A 16,294-nucleotide genomic window follows, 5' to 3' on the forward strand; every position below is an offset into this window, starting at 1 on the left:
GAGGAAATTAGCAATTCTTTCGAATTATGAAATACGAAGATTTGAATCACAGGTAATCAAGACACTATTGAAGACAAAAGGTAAAAAATGAACAGTAGCAGTATGACAGCTCACGACAATGAACACAACCAAGAAAACAGTATAGTGTATTCATTAAAATCTTCATAAAGTGCTGAAATTTGGATACAAACCCAAATTTTTGAACACTTAGCTTCTTGATCTTTCTAGTCATCTTCACATACCTTCTGTATCACTTTTTCCACACTGACAAAACTTTAAAAAAGCAACCTCTATAGCTCCCCAGCATTTACCACTGTCCCTTGCAGGACTGGAGCCCTTGAATGCCCCAAGGACCACAGCCATCAAACCAAAGTCCCTGCAATAACTTTAACTCGTTGTACCTAGTGCAAACTAATAAAACAGGCATACAGCATTCTTCTTTATCCTGAATTTGTTTCCAGTCTTTGTTTTCTTCAACTTGTTTCTCAAACCTTACTTTTCAGTCAATCTCTATTTCCTCTTATCTCAAACTTAACCTCTTATAATAAATCCCAGGCTCCAGTTCTTTGGTTTCTCATCTGCTTCTTGCCTACTGTTTTTTTTATTTTGTTGGTTTCTGGCTACTGTATTGACTGTGAGCTCCAATGTCCATCTGTTTCTGGATATTATCCATATTTCCTATCCACTTGTTCTTTCTAGATATCTGAACAGAGCCTCTGTGAGCACCAGGGAGAAGACAGTTCAGAAGATGGAAGACACACAGTCTCAGCAGCACCCCAAAACACAGAGTCTACTTGGTCCTTGGGCATGCTTCAGGGCCTTTTGAAATACTGGTTGTCAAACTTAGCAGTGGTTTCACATAAACTATTATTTCAAAGACAGAGACGATAATAAAACTGTTTCCAGCCTCATTTCCCACACGGTAGGCCTTAAGAAAGTATTACAGCTTCTAAAAACAGGATGGACTTCTAGAAATGTTAGCAGGCGCTAAACATCATGTTCATTCCTTACCTAGCTATAACTTTTTTTTTAAGGTATTAAATTATTGCTACTTAAATTTTCTCAATCAAGTCATCCTGAGTCAGCATAGAAGCTTTTAGCTCAATTTGCTAGTATCATCAATGTTTATAAATGAAGAAAATTAATATTTTAATAGGATGTATCAGTAACTGTTACTGCACCCCCTCTTCATATGAATCTGAACTCCGTGAGGAACTTGAAACACAAGTATCTCAGCACACACAGGTGCATGAGACTTACTGGGCCATAGCTACATACACATATTCCTTTGATTGCAAGCATTTTCTAAATTCCAGGGTTCTGCCATTTCTTTCTAAGTTGTGAAGAGTCTTTCAGACATAAGAAATGCTCAGTCTTCCCTGAAATCAGGTCTTGCCATTTCTTACCTAGTACAAAGACCTAAAAATCTGCTGTGAAAAGCCATATAAGCCAGCTTATGCTGCAAATTCCCACACCCAATTCCTCAGCACTTCAGTGATATGAAAATACATGTGGTATGTTTTATAACAGCCACTTCAGTAGTTCAAAGTCCACATAACTTTCATGTAGTCTCCTGTTTTCTCTAGAAATCAGAACTGCTGAGATATTTCCTCCTTATCAATCTTATTTCTACAGACTTACCTTAAGACCAGTGCTATCTTGCTTGTCCATCCTTTGAGCTTCTTTTTTGTTAGTCCTTTATTTCCGGTGTCTTAGCTGTCACCTTAACAGCAGTGCAGACAGCTCAGTTCTTGGACACTCATCAGAACAGTGCACTGGATCTCCTGCTTTTCATGTCCTAAGTAAGTTAAATGTATACTTGTCAAAGTATGAGTGCATGAATTCATTAATCACCTGCATTGTTTTCAAAGTCCAACTGTACCAAAAAGCAATCTCAAAGGAGGATAATACGCTTAATGAAAACACTTACCAAAGAGGGTTTGTTTCTGTTCTTTCCACGGATGGTCTGCAAAGGCATAAACATCCAGATACCCACCCTATTCTCTAAGATTAGTTATTATCATACCTCATAACCAGAAAAATAGACTGAAATGTTTTCGGGGCTTTTTCCATCCATCATGTTTAATCAGGCACAATCTACTAGATGTTCATACAGACTTTGGAATTTAAAAGCCCAAACTAATTTATATCTCATGCACTAATCCGTTTTAGAGGGAACTCCCACTTTCATTGTTTCATCATGTCCAAGTGCACTGAAGATACCGAGTTTCATAAGACTATATACACACCTTTACCTTTGCCTTAGTGCCCTAGCAGACCTTCAAGAACTCATGATGCAGCAAAGAGAGAAGCGAGGAATAAAAATGGTAGACTCTCCCCATTCATATCATCACCAACAAATTGGTCTGCCTTTAGGCTTATTTAACTTTATGTAACTAAAGTAGCCTAAGTCAATCCCAGACTAAATGCTGGCAGCCAATATATTGAACACACTCATTAGATGATGACTGTTTCAGCCTCTGCTTTAGCACACTATGAAAAGGCATTGTGGCAAAATGTTGTTCATTATAGCACAAAATATAAATATTGTTTTACCATGCAGATTCTGAACTACAACAGAACAGAATTTTCTGCTTTGGTCTTCCCCTTCAACATACAGTGTGTGAAGGCAACCTCCTAGAGTGAGCTTAAGTCCTACTTTATTGCTTATTTCACAGTATGCATATATACACTGATTGTTCCAGATCTGATCACAGATAAATCTTCCCTGCTGCTGCCCAATGTACACTGATACTAGAAACTGATCTGCCAACAAAGGAGAACATTACTTCCCTCATCACACTTAGAATTACTTTTTTATTAACAGGTGACAGAACCCATACAGGCATATAAATGTCAATCATCTACTTGTTCACGTGATAGATTGCTTCAACAGGAGGCAAGAAGGAAGAGAATTTTTAATTACACACAGACAGGATGTCTTCTTTTTTGGGCATGTCAACCATTCAACAGTAGTTATTGATATCTGAATATAGTTCAAAATCCCTCAACATAGTTCTGATGTTGTATTAGAACATATGAAGAATTATTTGAAGTCAATTGGACAATCTGCACAACTTATTCTATGAGAAAAATTGTTTTTATAACTTCAGAATTTCTAAGTTGCAAGGAACATAGTGGAGTAAGTTTTCTCAACCTGATGGTCACAATCACAAATAACCGTAATTTTCCTGGAATGCATTCTGAAATATCCTTGGTATAGACCCAAAGAACAAAATGTGATAGGACAGTTTAATCTTGTTACAAAAACAAATAGCTTTTGTGCTTGTAGTGATTGTCTCATGGAAACCAGCATATTACTTCCTACAGCAGGGTATCACAGTCTAGAATGGAGAAACAATATTTCACATGGTGTGTCTGGTCTCTGTTACTAAATTTTCTTAAAAGAAAATTAGTAGGAAAATTAGTGGAGGCATTCTAAGAAACTTGGTGTAGGAGTGTGTTTGGCAGCTTTAAGGTGTAGTAATCTCCATCTCATGTGAATAAATGCTTTACAGTTACAGAGAAGCACAGTGTACTTTTGCAAAAGGCAACAACTGTAGATCCATAGAATTATTTAGATTGGAAAAGACTTCTAAGATCCACCAAACATTAACTTAGCACTGCTAAGTCCACCACTAAACAATGTCATTAATTGCCACAACTACACATCTTTTAAAAACCTCCAGGAACAATGACTCTATCACTTCTCTGAGCAGCCTGTCCTAATCCTTGGCAACCCTTCCAGTGAATAAAGTTACCTTAATATGCAATCTGAGCCTCCCTGGTACAAATGGAGGCTATTTCCTCTTGTCCTCTCTTGTTACTTGGGTCAAAACCCCAAGATCTGCCTCACTACAACCTCCTTTCAGGTAGTGAAGACAAACACAAGGAAGATGCAGGATCAAAGGATAACACTGTGGTTTTCACCTCAACATTCAATGATTCTCAGATGGTATGTGTAGTTAAACAGTATCAATTAAATTTTTCCAAGTTTCTGGAGAGCCTTAATTGACCAATAACAAAAATCCTAATTCCAAGGATAAGAAATTTTGAAGAATAGTTTTGTAGAATAGTCCTCAGGGAACACTGCCTCTCTTCTGTTTGCTCTCTCATTCCTTGTATCCCTCAGAGTGGTTTTCAAAAGTATCACCTTTCAGAGTACTCCTAGAAGGTAAGAATTCTGTCTGACTTAGCTTCTTAGACTGTGTCAAATGACAGGCATATGGATTCTTCAGTGACACTTCCTCCAGCCATTACCCTAGAGCTCTCAAATCCTCATTTTAAAACAATCTTCAAAATCTGTATTTTGCTTTCCCATCTGTTTTTCATATTAGGCACAAGCTGGGGTTGGTACGGGGCTGATACTCTTCAACATCTTTATTGGTGACACGGACACTGGGAGCAAGAGCACCCTCAGCATGTTTGCCAATGACACCAAGCTGAGTGCTGCAGTCAAATATGCTGGAGGGAAGGGATGCCATCCAGAGGGACTTTGACAGGGCTTGAGAGGCAAGCCAATGCAAACCTCATAAAGTTCAACAAACCTAAGTGCAAGGTCCTATACCTGGCTCAGGGCAATCCCAGACACACCCACAGGTGGGGCAGAGAAGTAACTGAGAGCAGCCCTGTGGACAAAGATTTGGGGTTGACAGTTGATGAAAAACTCAACGTGGGCCAGCAGTGTGCACTTGCAGCCCAGAAAGCTAAATGCATTCCAGTCTACATCCAAAGGAGTGTGGCCAGCAGATTAGAGGTGATTCTACCCCTCCGCTCTGCTCTTGTGAGACCCACGTGGAGTCACCCACCCTGTGTACGGTTTTGGTATGCCCAACATAAGGACAAGAAAGTGTTGGAACAAGTCAAGGGGAGGGCCATGAGGTTGGTAAGATGACTGGAACATGTCCACTAAAATGACAAGCTGAGAAAGTTGGGACTATGCAGCCTGGAGAAGAGACCTCATAGCAACCTGCCAGTATCTGAAAGTGACCTGCAGGAAAGCTGATGTCCCAACTCCCCAGTGTTCTAGTCCAGGCTGGGTAAGGCCTTGAGCAACTTGGTCTAGGGGGAGGTGTCCCTTTCCATGGCAGAAGGGATTTGACTACATTTTAAATCTCCTCCAAATTATTTTAAGGCACTTCCAAACCCTTAACATTCTATGTTTTTGTGACATCTTTTTCACAGGGACTATACAGAAGTTAGAACTGGGAAGATGGACGTTTGTGTTAGTATTCATATTCAAAGACATGCCAAAGCAAACATTTGAGCTTTAGAGAAGACAAAAAAAATCTTCATGTTCAAGACTGAAAAAAGAGCCTTATCCATATGACTGACCTCTTAAACCAACGGAAAACTATATACTTAAAAATCAACTAATCACAAAAACAAATTTTTAATTAAAATTACCTAAAAATCAAATACCTGAAAATCAAGGGTTAAACAGTGATGAATATACATGGAGCAGCATGCTTCACTAAGGAAAAAGGAAGTCTGTCCTTTGGTGACCTATGCTGGAGGCAAGAGGAAAACCTGAATTTACTAGGATGTCTTGAAGTACGCTGAGCACACCCATTCTCAGAGTGGTACACAAGACTTAAAGCAATGCCGGATTATACAGTGCAAGAAGATGGGCAGTTTCACAATGAATACTGTCCAGTGTCTGTGCCAGTCTTCCAAAGGCTGAAGACACATTCATATTCATGTGACATGCGTGTTTAATAACTGCTAACTGCTCTGCAGGCAAGGAACAAACACTTGTCTGTTGGCTCTCACAGGCTACCCTAGCAATTGTGGGGTCTCGGCAAGGGTTCCTCATCAGGTACAGCCTGATGGCCAAAACATGGCAGAAAAGGCAGGGAACTATTTGGATTCACCCTGTAAGCTATACCTGGCCTGCAGAGCCGTGTTGAAAGCAGCAGGCAGTTACCAGCAGATATTGGTGTCAGCTAGGAAGAGCACTGTTATGATAACTATTGCTTTAAACAGTGTTTTGAGTAGATATCCCATACTAAATAACAGAAGTATAACATAATGTAACAGTCAAACTGATTAACTTGGCTGTTTGTTGCTGCTGCTCTAATTTCACTTTCAGGTATCTAGATTTCTAAAAGGAAAGCAAAGTGAATTTAAACTTACTTCTATTCAAGAAATTCAGAAGTTTACTCTTTCCTTGCAGCAATGCCCCATTTCTAAAACAACACTCTTCTCTTATAACCCAGTGTCTTAGTATAGCCCTTACATAATTTTTATATCAATGTGTTTGCTAATTGCTATACTGTGCTTTTAAATTGTAGTTTTTATTATCACAGGAATCAGCACAGGTGATAATTTAAGTACTATTCTCTTAAATTCCATCCTCATATGAAAATACCTGAAATATTTTTCTTTTCTGAGGAAAAACTGACTAATCTAGGAGAGGAAATTAGTTTAGTTCCATCCTTGGGAAAATCACATCAAAGTAGTGTGACTGACTCTTATTTTCATACTGTGTTTCCCAATCATACTTCAGAATTATTTTTACGAGTTAAATTTCCACAATTAAAAACTGTCCTTTGTGTCTCTGTATTACACATTACACATCTGGAAATACAGAGGTTTGAAGCAGATTTTCCTCTTTTCAATCACAGGTTCTCCAATTCCATAAAGGTAAAAGAAGAAAAACCATTATAGCATATACAAATGGAACCTTTGGTGATTACTTGATTTTTTTTTTTTAATTGTAGTTTCCAACTGATGATCACGAAACAAAAGGATTTTGGTAGTTTACTTTATGCCAAAGCAGTTCTTACATAATAATTATGTAATCAGAAACAAAATAAGGTGTTTGTTTGCTGTTGTTTTTTTTTTTTAATTCCAGGAATTAAAAGAAACTGAAAGCAATTTTCATACTCTGCAAGCTCTGCAAGATGAAGCATCAAAAGAAAATATCCAGTATCTTGTATCGGACTTCAGAGAGAAGTATTTGACTGCATAGATCCAATATAATTAATTACTGTTTCAATTTAGATAGACGAGCATCTGTGTACTACTACTCAAATGAAGGATGTTGTAAAATTCACCTGCGCAAGAGAACAATGAATGGCTCATTTCCATTCATAGCTCTGCATGAAAGGCTTTTCTCTAGCTTAAACATCACTGCAGATAGTACAATGCTATTTTTGTTTCATTTTCTCAATCTCATACTTGGTAAATCACTTAATTCATATTCCAATCCAAATATGAACAGTAAGCATACATATAAGAAAAGTGGAAAAATATAAAATGCATATAATGCTTAGCTAGTCCATATCCCTTCTTTCAAAAGTTATCATAAAATAAGACAAAACAAAAGCAGGAAAATAATCATCTACCATAAAAACAAAGTAAACACACAAGCAAAAATTTACTTTGTCTCCATCCTGCTTTCACATTTTTTCCTCTGGCAAGAGTAACATATCACTAACAAGAAAACTATTTTTTCCTTCATCGGGGAAAAGGTTATTATCTGTATGGCTTTAAGAGAAGAAAGAACAATGTCTGTTGAAGTCCTTACTACTACTGACTACAACTATTACTAGCAAATGCAATAGTAATTAAAATATACTGTCAAAATATACTATACATCACCATCAAATTCTCTAATACAAAAAAGCATTGAGTAGGAATTTTAATCAGGAAAAAGGAAAATAAGTATCTTCCTTCCCTAATTTTATCCACACTGCAAATAATTACCTATATACAAACATTTAAATACTTCTTCCTGAGTTAGTTTCTTATGAATTTGCACTTACCTTTTCCTTCCTCATATTATCATTAGACACTTTAAGCAGCCTTCAGCCACCAACTGAGGTTTCCATCCAATATCTGATAAAGTTTGTTCCCCAGTTTTAACTAAAGGAAACAGTGGTACAAAGTAGTGACAACAAAATCCCATGTATTAAATTGAGTTCGGTTGGCTATTTTTTGGTTTGTTTCTTCTTTGAGGGATGAGGAGATTTGGAGAGAATTAAGAGATTAATCAAAACTCCTTGACAGAACGCTTTTACTCTAGTTACGCTGAAAACCTTGTGCCCCCTTATGATCATGAACTTGTGAGTTGATCTGCCCTTATTTATGTATCACAGTAAGGAAATGATTAACATTCGTGATGTCACCGCTTGAATTTTTAGTAGCACTCTGTAATAAAAGCATACCCAAAACATTTTCCAGATTCATGGTAACTTACTGTGAATGTGTATTGCCATCTAGAGTGCCAAAGTTGTAACTGTAGGCATGGAAGTAATTAAGCCAACCTAGGCATATTAGTTATTACGAAATGCTTCTTTGAGCACAAGCTTTGCTGCAGAAAACACTGAGTCTCCGCAGTCTAACCCGTCTTACACAGTCATGGTCAAATGCCTTCACAAAAGAATACATGAATTTCCCCAAATGAATCTACTGTTCTCTGTTTAGAAAATGCTGGCAGATGCTGAATAGTAATTAACTTCAGTTTCACGTGGAAACATACACATTTGCATGCTTTTATCTTCTTCATGAAGGACCCTACATATTTTCCAAGTACCTATATACAAGCATGCTTTTTTAACATCCACTAGATTCCTGGCCAAAATGAAAAAAATCAACCAGAAACTGTCAAAAGAATGAGAAACCTGTTACATTTACATCATATCCATATTCAAATAACTAATGTTGCTGTGATGAAGATGGAGCCAATGCCGAAAATATTGTCATTGATCTGTTGGCCAACTATATGTGCACTCATAGTCTGAGTTACTTCACGATCACCTACTTTCCATCCCCCACAATTTTTTCCTTTTCTTTCTACATCTCTACTTACCTAACACATGTTCATTTTGTGCAGCCTGTTTTTCACAGTAGTTCTTCACTTTTCCTGATCTGGACTGAGCTTTAATGTTCTCCCAGAGGCTTATCTATCTTGGGAACCATAAACATAATGTAGGCCTTCAGTAAACATACATGAGACAATGTAAAACATGTCTTCAGTTTAGAAACAATGCAAAAAATTTACTAATGTTGGTCATGCTACTTTGCTGTCTGTATTTGCTTTGAAACATATTTAACTCCCACATCTGACTTACTATTATGCCTATACCCTTACTGTGTAACTTGCTGCTGCAGAACCTGATCAGCTTGGGTGGTGTCTAGATGTGGTTACCCCTTACAAATTCTTAAATTTGTGACACTTGTTCTTCCTTTTACAGAATACCAAACTCCCAGTTAACTAGAAAATACAAATTATTCTTTTCCCCTGAAATTTAAAACCGTATCAGATTAAAACTGTCAGTCAGTATGTAGCCACCAAACTGTCTCAAGATGCGTGATGGCATTTCTTGATCTTAAAAGAACGTTTTCTTCTCACTGAATATTAATACATATGCAAATTAAAACAGCCTGAGTTTATGTATAGCTTTCGAATGAAAGATGTCTAGAAAAATGGAGCCAGAAGCCAAGACCAGCAATTTGGTAGTTCAGCGTCACATGGCATCTGGAGATACCAGACACTGAGAAATGCAATTTCTTATCATATGTCAGCTCTAATGCAAAATTTATGTAATCTATCATCACTCTCCCTTACTGGCCCAGCATTTCGTATAACCCAGATTTTCAAGGGTAATTTCAAGTAGTTTTCCAAAGCGTTTAAATTTACTTCTATTTGCAAAGAGATGAATGGAAAAAATTAATCAGCTCTGGAAATGCCCTAAAAGTAGCCATAACATTCCAGCCCGTAACAGAGTCCAGAACTGGAACTAAGAGGAAAGTGCTTGCCTACAGCACAATTGCAAATGAAGTAAACATACTTACAGCACACTGCAAGCTTAATTTGTTGTAAAGGACTTATTTATCTTATTATGGGATAGATTAAACATGTATTTGAATGACAATAATAAAACATCCTCTGTCCCACAAACAGAATAAAATTACAGATTTTAATAATAATACGCAGGCCATTGCTACAACATATATACTGTGAGTGAAGCACCAAGCAGATTTTAAATGAGCAAAGTGTGTTGAAAAGCTAATAATGCAAAATACTGACTGGATCCTGACAACACTGGATGGTGACATATTATAAAACTCACAATTATAGGAACACATGTATTATCTAGGGTCAAACCCCCCTAGATCATATAAGCAATCCAAACATCTCAACAAATCAATAGATCCATTTTTTTACTAATTTATTTTGGTTATAGTAAACATGAAATAGCAGTTTTATAGCCTTCTTGCCAGAAGAGTTTGTTTTTAAAAAAAAAAAATCAAGTACCTCCTAAGACAAGTTGGTGTATTTGGACTAATACAAAATGTTGAAACTGTCGAGAAAAATACATATTGTCCAAATACGTATCCAGCTAATCTGACAAAAGGTACAAGGATATCCAAAGAGGGACCCTGAACTGCCTAAGTCACTAAGCCTTTCTTCAGAAGGTATTCAGAAATCTTAGCAAGCTAAATGAATAAGCAACAAAGATACCCAAAGATGCAGCACAAGTACCAGAAAAAGTTTCTAAGTGTTTACCAAAAAAGCTGAAAAGCTCACTGTTTTAAGCAAAAAGACCTAATAAATCCACAAAGATACAGAACCAGCAATCTTATGAAATAAAGAACTTCACATAATAATAGTGCCAAAGTTATCATATACACACAAGCAAAACTTTATTGTCCTTTAGCAAGCACATCATTAGAAAAAAATAAAATTCAAAAGTTGCTTTTTGCATAATGATTACAGAAAAAATACAATGTCTTCTATCCTTAGTATTTGCAAAATCTAAGTCTTCCCATACAACTTCAGTCTATTATTAAAAACATGTCTTTCTAATTGTACTTCAATTTGTAAATAAATTGAAAATCACAAACATTAAGTTCATATTTCACAGCAAAAAACCACTATTTGAATGAACTTCTGCAAAAACTTTCTCCAAGATTCACAGTCTCTGCAAAAACTACACCTCATTCACTGAAGTTTGAAAGAGTGTGCGGTCATTTTATATTGCACTAACTTGCCTTGACACATTTGCCAAAACGTGTTATTCAGATGCTGACAACTGGTTCAGAGCAATGTCACAAAGACTAAGAATAACAATAACTTTAGAATGAACCAAAAACATTGAAAACTGGGTGCCCACTGCTGTGCATAATGTGAAAAAGATAAGGTGAAAATACTTTTTCACAATGAGAATATGAACACAGCAGCAGCTTTCGGCAGAAAGTAATCCCTTTTCCTTCCCCTTCTGTCACACTTGGTTTTTGGTTTGCATAGAAAAGGGAATGTTTTGTCCAGTTTTGATGGACTCTTATATTTTGGTTTAGCTATTATACAGAAAAAAAGACACATTAAAAAAAAAAACAACACATATTTCACTTTCAGGTACCACACTTTTTTTGTCAAGGATAAAATTATTTTGCATTTTCTATCAACACATAACATATCCCCATTACTTTTAATTGCATCCCAAAGTTCTAATTTTCTGTATTATTCTTTCAGTCTGCCTCTGTGTTTTCAAGTATTCTTTTTAGACACTGTTGGCTCCTCCTTACTGCACACCTTCAGACAGCCCACTGTTAAGTATCCAATACCATTTATCCCATCCACTAAGGCAACTCAGATTTGCATTTAAAGACTGTCACAACAGTTTCTCCAAGACGGCATAAGCATACTCATTATTCACCCAAGGAACAAAACCTGAATCTCAATGGAAACAAGATTCCTGGGGACAGCAATGAAACAACTGATCAGGTTTCCATTTCAGTCTCTGTGATATCAGTCCTTGCAGCAGTTTTTGCGCCCAGTGGAGTCTCTTCATCTAGGTTCTGAATATCAGACAAATCAATAGCAGGCAGTGGTGCTCTCCAGTACAGGAATGAGTTATATTCACAGAATTCTTCTTCTTGCTTTGAAAAGAGACAAATAAACAAAAAGTTAACAAAACATCGTTAAGCATACCACCAGCAGAAAATTATAAAAAGAAACTTTTATTATGAGAAACTGAAACTAGGAAGAGTTACTTAGCTATTACATATTAACGATTATTTTAATGTTGATTCTTAACTAGATCATGATTTACTTCTGCCTTTTTTAATATTCTTATGAAGAATTATGTAGCAGCTTCCATAATTTCATAAATTTCTTCAACTTACAACTTACAAGGTGTAAAACTTATACAATTATTGGATTTTGCACACAAAAAACAGCTCACTGTTTTTTCTTCTTATAACAATTACAATTTTTATTCACATTAAGAAACTAGTAATCAAAGTAATGTATTTACCTACTTAACAGCAAGTCAAGGGATGATTCATGCAGGATAAATAAAGCATTCTAGTGTTTAAATCACATTCTGTTTCTTCTTTTCTGTATCCAAAATTTGTATTCAAGAGAGGAAAGCTTAAGAATCACAGAATATTCTGAGCTAGAAGGGACCCACAAGGAGTGCAGCTCTTTAAATGAACGGACCATATGGGGATCAAACCCACAACCTTGGCATTATGAGCAACAATGCTCCAACTTAACCTAACTAGACAGTACCTCAAAAAACCTTGGAGAAACACATCCTCATCTACTAATTTAATATGGCATGACAGTTTTAATTTTTTTTAATGTCTATGAGAAAACACACTGTCTGTTTATAAATATATCACAGTTATCAATGGTGCCAAGCTGTACATGTTTCTATGGAGATGATACACCTAGGAAGAGGAATGACTTAAGTCATTCTTTAGGTCACCAGCATGTATTTTCTTCTGGTATCTAAAAAGTGAATGCTGACACAAACCTAAAATAATGCATTTCTATATTATATTGGGTTTGCATTTTTCCTAACATACAATTTGAATTTTAAAATATTTTACTTCACTGTCTCAGCTGTACCAAATGCTGAACAGAGGTATTTTCAACAAATAAACTGGTATAATTGTTTTGGTATTTCTCAGATACCAATGTGAAGACTGTGGGGGGTGAAAGCACAACCACAATCCACATTGTGACTAAGTCAACTTCAATGGGCCTCTACAGTGTGGCCCTTGAAAAAATGAATGACTTGTCCATTGGTTTTGCAACAGAATAAAAAATACAGTAGCGAGTATCATCCCTACAGCTCCTCAAATACTGAAAAATTATGCTTTCCCCACTTCCCAGAAGACAGAAGTACATAAAATCATTTAAAGAATATATTTTTCTTTTCTTGCCACACATACCTCTCCTGAACTACAATATGTTGTACTAAGCAATGTCTTTCTGCTGCAAAACCTCTGCATTATTTAAAACCTGTAATAATGAAGAGAGGACAAAAGGTGTAGACATTTCATAGCAGTAAGATGGCTCCTTGCCTGCAGAATACTACAAATGTGAATTTCTCATTGGGAAAGTCTGTCTTCAGAAAATACTAAATAACAAAATTTCCCATTAATTGAGACCAAAACCAATTAAATGACGCTGTGACACAAGAACAAAAGGACCGACTATACTGAAAATGGAAAAAAGTCAAACCAAAAGTAGTTGCTCATTCTTGTAAACTGGATGTTTCGTACTGCTCAGCATTAACAACAACTGTGTGCAATTTCCAGTCTATATTTCAGCCTACACAGCATCAATCACACAGAACTGTGCAGGGCAGGTGGCTAACACGTTTTTGAAAAAAATCTCAGGTAGTGCAGTTTCAGAAACCATCAACTACTTTTATAAATTCTCCCCTGCATAATTTGAACTCCCCTGACAGTTTAATAAGTTTTTGCTCACACTGACAGCTAAGCACTTAAAATCAGAACTCTGATGCTTTGTATGCATAAAGTGAAGCACAGAACCTCGTTTCAAAATTATTAGAGCCAAAGAGTTCATAAACACATATTCAATTTTGGACGAAGACTACAAGCATAATTAATCTCAAGAGCTTTCAAGTTTACAGACCAGCAATGTTTCAGTGTGAAAACAAAAAAAAGCATCAAGTAAAAAAAGGCAAAAACGCTAAACATTCTAACTAGAAGGCAAAATAAAATACCAAATATTCACCTTCAACTAAGTAAGTTTCCACATAGGTTTTGAGTAGAAACTCTGTCAAGGTAGGCAACACACAGTGAGCTCAGAGATACAAAAGTTCAGTTTCTATAGACTAAGTTGTGTAATATTTAAGGAGTTAGTTTTCCAACTCTAATTGCAAAAGTGTACTTGGAAATAAAATTAAAATAATCTTTCCTCTCTGGTCAACTGTAATATAAGGCTTTAAACTTTAACAAAAAATACTGTGAAATTAATGAAATACACAAGCCATAAATAGCAAAGAATAACACCAACCTTAGGATTGTATTTTCAGAAAGGTGCAAAAATCATAATCAGAAATATCATTATAAAAGATATAAAATATACAGGTAGGACACACAAAAACCCGAAGAAGTATCTCTAGCCTGAGGTGTTAACCAAGCTTTATTTTAAAACTAAAACATTTTATACAATACTGTGCTGAGAGAAACACCCTGTTAAAAATACACTCCTAGAAAAATATTTTATATAGAGGACTAATTTTTACAGTATGGAAATTTAAGGGACTTGTGGTCTCCCAACCACTGCAAAGCTTACAAAGTTATGCCAAAAAAAGCTAAGAGAAAGTTAGAAGTCCAGCATTATATCTGTGGTGACAGTTAAACTGTTCTGTAGCAAGTAAAATCCAGCATTATACCTGTGATGGGAGTCAAACTGTTCTACAGAGGTTTGTTCACATTGATTAATTACTATGTTTACGAATACACATGTTCTCTCTTCAAAAATGAGAAGATAATTGTGTTTAAAATGGTTGTAAAATATTCATAGCATGTAGGATTTTTCCTAGATTTCTACCATCCATCATCAATTAAACCCATTAACAAATCAATCATCCAAGAAAACACAAAAAAGAAGAGCTTCAAGATGAAAAGCCACTCCTTTCTTTACAGATCGTAAGTGGGTATTGTACTATGAAAGACATCAAATTCTCAAAACTAGAGTTTACAGCTGCCGTTCAAAGCCCATCTAACCTGATCAGACCTTCTGCCACTTCCATATCACTGAATCTAATCGTCTGGTCATACAAGATCGAGACGGGAGGAAAAGTCAGTTTACCACGCACCAAACTTCTGTGTTTGAAACATGTGAAATTTGTTTTGGTTGTGTGGGTTTTTTTCTTTAATTAAAATTTTCTTTGTACGTACCAAATCTGTTTTTCAGAACTATTGTGTAAAATGCAGTCAAGGCCAGGAAGAAAAACGTATATTGTTTAAAGGTAACCAGAAAAGTCGTTTCAATATACTCTAATCATTATTACACTGATGCCCTTCCTCAGACCACTGCCTCCGCTAAATGTTTTGGTTAAAAGACATCTGTGACCCTGCCAGAGCTATTACATGCCAAAACACGAAGTTTAGGAAGCTGACACTGTAGTGAGCCTAACCCTCACCCCCACACAACAGAGGCGACAAAATAACCTCGGCAAGCTTCCACCGCACCGCTGGACGGGATGAAGCTAAGCATAAGCTCAGGTAAGGTGGACAGGCTGTGTCCCATCCATTTCATGGCGCGGAGCGGACGAGGGATCGGTAAAAGCTGGATGATACTTCTCTTGCCTCAAGGAAGACAAAAATAAGAGGAGCTTTAGGAGGCCCGCGGCCAGAAGGCGCAGATGAGGCTGGGCGGCACACGAAAGCCCGCCAGCACCCCCGGCGGACACCCGCGTCCTGCAGACACGCTTCAGCCGCTACCAGCACCGCCCCTCACTTCCCTTCCCGCGGGCGAGCGACCCGGGCCCCTCCCGCTCAGTTACCTCGGCGGCGGCTGCCCCCTCTTTGCCCCGGCCGCCCGCGCGTCCCTCCGCCGCCGGCGCGTCCTGGGGCGCCGCGGTCCCGCCGCGCCGCCGCCGCCCGCCGCCCGCGTCCCCCGGCAGCGCACGGGGGGCGCCGGGCCCGAGCCGCTTTCCCGGCGGCGCCTCCGCCTCCTCCAGCGGGCGCTTGGGCGCAGCGGGGCCCGCGCAGCCCGGCTCTGCCCGGGGCCGCCGCTCGCCCGCGCGGGGCAGCGCCGGCTCGCGCAGCAGCCGCTTCACGGGCACGTGACACATCAGCGGCTCCGCGCGCCGCTTGGCCATGAGGGGCCGCGCGCCGGCGGCTCCGCAGGGATCGTGTGCACGGCCGGCGCATGCGCGGCGGGCGCGCGCTGCAGCGCGCATGAGCGCTACGGTCGGCAGCGACGTCGAGGGGTGGAGCTGCCTGCCGCGCTGCCTGACGGGAGGAGCCGGCGGGAAGCGCCCACACAGCCAAAGTCGCACCCGGCCGCGAAGGA

General features: G+C 38.2%; 1 protein-coding gene across 1 annotated transcript; it reads right to left on the reverse strand.

Annotated features, from left to right (window-relative positions):
* Positions 1 to 10,161: 10,161 nt before the first annotated feature.
* On the reverse strand, positions 10,162 to 16,132 carry CZH9orf40 (chromosome Z C9orf40 homolog). Its single transcript, XM_014886309.2, has 2 exons — positions 15,783 to 16,132; positions 10,162 to 11,889 (listed from the first exon to the last, which is right to left on the reverse strand). The coding sequence occupies exons 1-2, from the start codon at positions 16,098 to 16,100 to the stop codon at positions 11,731 to 11,733; spliced, it is 477 nt and encodes a 158-aa protein (XP_014741795.2). The 5' UTR covers positions 16,101 to 16,132; the 3' UTR covers positions 10,162 to 11,730.
* Positions 16,133 to 16,294: the final 162 nt, after the last annotated feature.

Source organism: Sturnus vulgaris, chromosome Z (assembly GCF_052056855.1).
Source record: "Sturnus vulgaris isolate bStuVul1 chromosome Z, bStuVul1.hap1, whole genome shotgun sequence".
NCBI classification, from domain to species: domain Eukaryota; kingdom Metazoa; phylum Chordata; class Aves; order Passeriformes; family Sturnidae; genus Sturnus; species Sturnus vulgaris.